The sequence below is a fragment of the Monodelphis domestica genome, chromosome 6 (assembly GCF_027887165.1).
Source record: "Monodelphis domestica isolate mMonDom1 chromosome 6, mMonDom1.pri, whole genome shotgun sequence".
Classification (NCBI taxonomy): Eukaryota; Metazoa; Chordata; class Mammalia; order Didelphimorphia; family Didelphidae; genus Monodelphis; species Monodelphis domestica.
Window position 1 is genome coordinate 19,421,444 of NC_077232.1, and position 6,907 is coordinate 19,428,350.

Genomic DNA, 6,907 nt, shown 5'->3' on the forward strand with positions numbered 1-6,907 from the left:
AAGTAAACCAAAGAGATGACTTAATCCAAAAATCATTTTTATTATTAGGCAACAGAAGCCTATATTTGTTTTTATAGTGATGTTCTAATACAGACACAGATCATGTTGAGAAAAAAAAAAGGTTATCTCACTGGAAGAATGGATTAGTATCCTTGAACCTATGTTTGCAGTATTACCCAGGTCCCCCATCTGGCTGGTAATGACATCAGTCACAGGCATAAGCCATAAAGAGGGGAGCCGAGAAGAAAATATATTAAGGGGCTCCTATGATAAATGGAAGTCAGGTGGTACTGTGGATAGAGTGCCAGCCCTGGAATCAGGAAGGTTCATCTTCCTGAGTTCAAATCTAGCCTTGGATACATACCATCAATCTGCCCCTGGGTAAGACACTTAACCCTGTTTGCCTCAGTTTGCTCAATTGTAAAATGAGCTGAAGAAGGAAATGGCAAACCAAAACAAATGGCATAACCCAGAATCTCTGCCAAGAAAATTCCAAATGGGACTGTGAAGAGTTAAACACAACTCAAGAACAACAACGTGCCAAGCACTGTGATAAGCACATTTCTAATATTATCTCATTTGATCTTCACAACAAACCTGGGAGGTAGGCACTGTTGTTATCACCATTTTACAACTAAGGAAACTGAGGCTGGAAAGGTTAAGTGATTTTTCCAAGGACACACATCTACTAAGTGTCTGAGGCCATATTCAAACTCAGGTCTTCCTCATTCCAGGCCCAATGCCCCATTCACTGTACTACTTGGCTGCCTGAAGTATTAATCCTATGCATTCAAACCTATCCAATGACAGAAAACTTCCATTGTGAATCCATGTTCCTTCCCTCAGGCCTAGGACCAGCAGAGACATGTTCCAAGGAAATCACACCAGGGTCTCTGAATTCCTCCTTCTGGGACTTTCTGAACAACCTGAGCATCAGCAGCTTCTCTTTGTCCTCTTCCTGGGCATGTACTTGGTGACAGTGGTTGGGAATCTGCTCATCATCCTGGCCATCAGTCTGGACTCTTATCTTCACACCCCCATGTATATTTTCCTGGCCAACTTGTCCTTGGCTGATATTTCCTCCATCTCTACCTCAGTACCCAAGATGCTGGTGAACATCCAGACCAAGAGCCAATCTATCTCCTTTGGAGAGTGTGTCACACAGATGTATTTTTCCATTGTCTTTGTCGTCATCGATAACTTCCTCTTGGGGGTGATGGCCTATGACCGGTTTGTGGCTATCTGTTACCCTTTGAACTATATCACAGTCATGAGACCCAGACTCTGTACTCTGCTGATGGCCACCTCCTGGCTTTTCAGCAACCTCGTTGCCCTCACTCATACTCTTCTGCTGGTCCAGTTGACTTTCTGTGATGCCAACACCATCCCTCACTTCTTCTGTGACCTGGCCCCTCTGCTCCACCTTTCCTGCTCAGATACTGTGCTCAATCAGTTGGTCATGTTCATCCTAGGTTCATCTGTTATTGCGGTTCCTTTTGGACTTATTCTCTTTTCCTATATCTGCATTGTCTCCACTGTCCTCAAAATCTCGTCAGCTGAAGGAAAATGGAAGACCTTCTCCACTTGTGGCTCCCACCTTTCAGTGGTAACACTTTTCTATGGGACAATCGTTGGAGTTTATTTCCTGCCCTCCTCTGCCCAATCAGTCAATAATGAGAAGATAGGGGCTGTGCTCTTCACTGTGGTGACCCCCATGGTAAACCCCTTTATTTATAGTTTAAGGAATAAAGACATAAAAGGAGCCTTAAAGAAAATCATCAACAAGAAAATTTTCTTTCTGTGAGATCACTGGGAACTCCATTTTCCTCCCCCACACTACCCTGGCCAGTGACTCTGTCCAAGCCATTAGGGGTACATGGGGTCCACTTGTTACCTGGCTTAAAACTCCTCAACTTTCCCTTCTACCATTCTATACTTGAGAGGTCTTTTTAATTGCTGTTGCTTTGTGTATAAATCCCTTCCTTCTCCCCATTCTCTGCCCTACTCAAGGGTTCTTAGTAGTGAAAAGATGCCCAGATAACAAACACAGCAAACTTTTATAAAGCACTTACTGTGTGTAGACTGTATAGTGAAACAAGTGGTAGACTTGGAATCAGAAGAGTAAGCTCTGGGTTCAAATCTTTTGTTTGGAACTTACTAACTAGGCAACTTTAGGCAAGTCACTCCTCTCAGCTTCTTCATGGCTAAAATTGTCATCATTTACCCAAAGTACTTATCTCACAGGGTTGTCAAGGAAATCAAATCACATCATATATTTAAAGAACTTTGTATGCCATAAATTCTACATCAATGTCAGGAATCACAATATAATTTTTGGAAAGCCATGGACTGTGAGCTCAATGAATTCCTACTCTAGATGGGGGTAGGTGAGTGAAAGGAATAATGATAATAATAGCCTCAGAGCAGAAGGGCATTCAGGAAGAGCTACAAGGGGTGGCATGTGAGCTCCACTGGAAATCTTAGAGGATGCCAGAGTCAAGAATCAGAAGGGACTTCAGCAATTGTTTCCTGGCTTTGGTCATTTACCACTTCATCAAAATTGAAGACAGTCCCCTCTCCCAGGAGTACTTGCATCTGGAGATCCATTTCTGATTATTGAAAAAAGGGCTTCATCTCATCATGAGGAAACTTCAGGCATCTGTCAATAGGTGGGCACATCTGGGGGGTCATAAATAAACTACAATGTTAATTAAAGATTTAAAGGGAGTTTCTTTTCCTTTCATTGTTCAGTGGGAAGGAGAGATAATAAAACTTTGCAAAAGTAAAGAAAACTTTAAAAGAAACTACTTCAAAGAGAATGAAGAAACTACTATGACATGTTCAGATGTCTTTAAAATGTTGATAGGAAATGGAGAGGAGAGAAATTCATGAAGAAGAGATTAGGCAGAAGTTAGAAGTAACTTAGCAAATTAAAGTGTCATCTTTAGCATCCTACACAAAACAATTTGTCCACAGATTGCTTCAATCAAGAAAATTAATTACATCAGAAAAGTGACATTGAAGGAGAAGAATACATCAAGAATCTCCACAGTGGGCATAGCCAAGCAGGAATCTTTCTATCAAGTAGCAAAGGAAAATATGAGCAATTTATGGAGGAAACTGAGATTCAAACAATAATGTCATTTCTTTTAGGTTGTTTAGCTCATTGCAGGCACCACATTCTCTCTTCTATATCCAGTATCACATTTGAAACTCACAAAAACCAGAAGTCATTCAAAGTAGACAAGGAAAAGATTAATGTCCCTTTGTTACAGATCAGTAAACTGAGGCTTTGAAAAGTTAAATGATTTGACATTCAGTTGACTCAGTACTAGAAGCCAAGTCCTTTGCCTTCCATGTCCAAGTTGCTTTCTACATACCTCACTAACAATGCCTTAAAGTGAAAATAGAAAGGGCAAAGATGGTTTCTCTGGGCAATCAGGTTTGCTCCCTATGATCAGAAGAAAGTTTAGTGGCTCAGTATGTTCATGTGCTACTTCCAGGGGAGTGTTGAAGAGCCTCTAACATAGCATAGCAGCTCTTAGTTCCAATTCTGAAGAAAACCCTTATCTGATCATCATCTTTTGCCACCAATATCTGAATTTAAACCTCTTAGAACTTATTGACTTAAGACACACCTGGAGTTTAGACCCCACTTTGTTGCTTAGTCCTTGATCAGGTTTCTATTATTTATCCTGAAGCTGAGTAAGAAGGAAGGTCACTCACTCTATTGTCATCACTACACGATTAGGAGTAAGGGATGATCTGTCTGGATTTGAGAATCTTGGTCCACTTGGCCCCAAGGACTACAAAACAGTCTGATGGGAAGATTTGCTTCAGTCCCAACACCCACCTGTCAAGGTGCTTGAACAGCTTTCTCTTCTGGAGCCCCATTCATCTTTTTCTATTGGTCAGGGCCATTCTGAGATATCAGATCCCAGATTCCAGTGTGTGGAGTAGAAGGAATGGGAAGGATTATGATGTAGTGGAATGAGAGATGGATTCATACAAGAAGACTTGGGATCAAATTCTGATTCTGACGCTGCTCTCTGATAGCTGTGTTGCCATGGGAAAATCTCCAATATTGCCTGAGCCTCAGCTTCCCCATTAGCATAATGAGACTAAAAACATCTCTGCAAAGTGCTCTGTAAAATGTTAAAAATATAATTCCTATTATTGTCTACCTTGCTGTACTTTTCCAAAGAGATTGTTTTGAAGTTAACCAAAGAAATATTGTAAAGGATAAGGGAAGAGTTAACAACTCTGCTCCTGATGCAGATGGAATCTTGATAAGTAATCTTTTAAAAGCCTTTATGTTAAATTCAGAGGTTAGGGTTAAGGGAAATCAAAGTTTAGACAGGACACGGTTGCTATTGTGTGGGATAAAAAGTGATTAAAAGCACCTCACTCAAAAAAGGAGCACCACTCACTCAAATAAACCAAATCAGAGTCAGAAGGCAGGAGTAGAAAGAAACAGTTGTTTATTTCCCTTCATGAAAAAGAGCACTTCAATGATGGGCTAAGAAGTGCCAACTGACTAGGCAGCAAACAGGCAATATATACACAAGGTTCCTCCCCCTCACCTGGCTTTTATCTACAAATCAAAACACCTGTGCTTCTAACACAACTCAGATGAGGCAAAGGAAACAACCAAGCTATTCTTTGCCCCTTCTGTCCTTCATCAGTCTCCCTCCCAAGCCTGTCCCTGAGTCCTGAACCAAGAAAAAGGTTAACAAACTAGCTTTTGTCATCTAAATGCTCATTCTGAGAAGAGCACACTTAGTCTGTCCCACACACTATCTAAAGTAATAAATCATATTTTTAGGGAACTTTTTGCATGTTTTCTCTTTTTAGTGTCATAACAAACTGTGTCATAATTATTATTATATGTAACATATAATAATGTAAAATATTATATATTTTGTAGATGACAAAACTGAGCCTAAAGGACTTTAATTTATCCAGGATCAAACATCAAATGCATATCTGAGTCAAGTTTTCCTGACTCTCAGCCTAGCGGTTTATCCACTATTCCCTGCTCTCTCAAGGACTTTACAATCTAATCATTTTTCTGTCCCCTTTTCCCTGTGATCGTGTGTTTTTCAGAACATTTCTTCATCCATTCACATATAAGCCCTACAGCCTAGTAGTTAATTATATCTCCAATTTCTAAGTACTTTGGAGATTGCAAAGGTATTACACATCCAAACTTTGGTCTTCCCAGGCATGTCAGATACTTTGTGCCCATTTGGGGTTATCTTGGCAAAGATACTCAAGTAGTTTGTCATTTCCTTCTCCAGCTCATTTTATAGAAGAACAAACTGAGGCAAACAGACAGAGGTGACTGGTCCAGGGTCACACAGCTCAGAAGTGTCTGAGACCAGGTTTGAACTCAGGGAGAGGAGTTTTCCTGATTGCAAGTATAGCACTCTACCCCTGAACCCTCTAGCTGCCCATCCTAAGCTGTGTCTATGTAGAATTGGTTTAATTGTAATGCACTTTGAATAAGTTCAAAAATGGCATACAAAATTTTATTAGTCCAAGCAGCCTGTATCCCTCTGATAGGAGCAGAGCTCTGAAGGTAGAAGAGACCTCAGAGAACACTAGTTTGTCCTTTCCATTTACTTATGTGTGCATGCTGGTTCCCCTCAATGGAATGAAAACTCATGGAGGACAGGAGCCACTTTAATCTTGTCACTGTGTTCCCAGGGTCTAACATGGTACATTTCACATCCCAGGCAAGTATTAAATCCTAAATTTTATTCCATTTGGGTCACAGGAAGAACCTCAATTTAGCATTGGTTCTGAGAGAATAGGGATCCCATTGAACCTTTAGTCATGTTTTCTTGATTCTCATCTATCTCTTCTCCTGGGCTGTGTCTCTTTTCTCTCTCTCACCTCCTCTCTTTCATCTTGTTTCTCTCATTTCCACAAATTGTTCATCAGATTGAAAAATATTCCTGAGAAAGGGCCTAGTCCCTTCTCTATAGACATTAGCATATGATCCTGATAAAGGTTAGATCTTTTGAAATTGTTAAATCTCATTAAGTTTTGAGTTGTTTAGTGAAAGACAAAAAAAACTACAGGAGACACAAGGAAAAGGCCTCTCCCTCAAGAAGAATCTGGAAGTGCAGAATTTGTTGCTTCTAAGATGCATGACAACCACCAAGATTCTCCCAGATCCTCAATTTCTTGACCCCACTATTCATTTTATGGATATGCTTTGCAATAATTCATACCAGAGAGTTAACTCTTTGAATGATTTTTCCATGGCAACTCCCCATGTCTTGGTCAATTTCTACTCGCAAATGGCACCTACGGAGAATAAGACACAGGTGAATGAGTTCGTCCTTTGGGGATGGACAGATATCCCAGAGCTTCAGGTACTCCTCTTTATGCTTTTCAGCCTCATCTACCTCATCACACTACTGGGGAACCTGGGCACGGTGGTCCTGGACTCCTGGGAATCCCACCTCCACACTCCTATATTTTTTTTTTCCCTCAGTAACCTCTGTCTGGTGGATTTTGGTTATTCTTCAGCCGTTACATCCCAGGTCCTGACTGCGGTTCTCACAGGGAATTAGGTCATCTCTTACAATGGGGATGCTGCACAGAGGCTCTTCTTTCTGGCATTTGTGTCCATTGAAAATTAGTTCTTAACAGCAATGTCCTATGATCACCATTCAGCCTCTCTCTCTCCACTATACCACCATCATGACAACAAATGTGTGTGCTGGGCTGGCCATTGTTTCCTATATCTGTGGCTTTCTGAATTCTGCCATTCACACAGGAGACACTTTTAGTCTGTCCTGTCATTCTAATGTCATCCATCAGCTCTTCTCTGACATCCCTCCACTCCTGGATCTCTCTTGCTCTGATAGCCACGCCACAGAATGGGTGCTCTTTA

The 6,907-nt window shown here is 40.9% G+C and overlaps 1 protein-coding gene across 1 annotated transcript; it reads left to right on the plus strand.

Moving 5' to 3' along the window:
• The first annotated feature begins 862 nt into the window (after positions 1–862).
• Positions 863–1,804, plus strand: LOC100025858 (olfactory receptor 1S1-like). The gene has a single exon (XM_007497685.2). The coding sequence runs from the start codon at positions 866–868 to the stop codon at positions 1,802–1,804; it is 939 nt and encodes a 312-aa protein (XP_007497747.2). The 5' UTR covers positions 863–865.
• Positions 1,805–6,907: the final 5,103 nt, after the last annotated feature.

Excerpts from the sequence above, each read along its gene's own strand:
- LOC100025858 (XM_007497685.2), top strand. The coding sequence starts at position 866 with ATGTTCCAAGGAAATCACACCAGGGTCTCTGAATTCCTCCTTCTGGGA.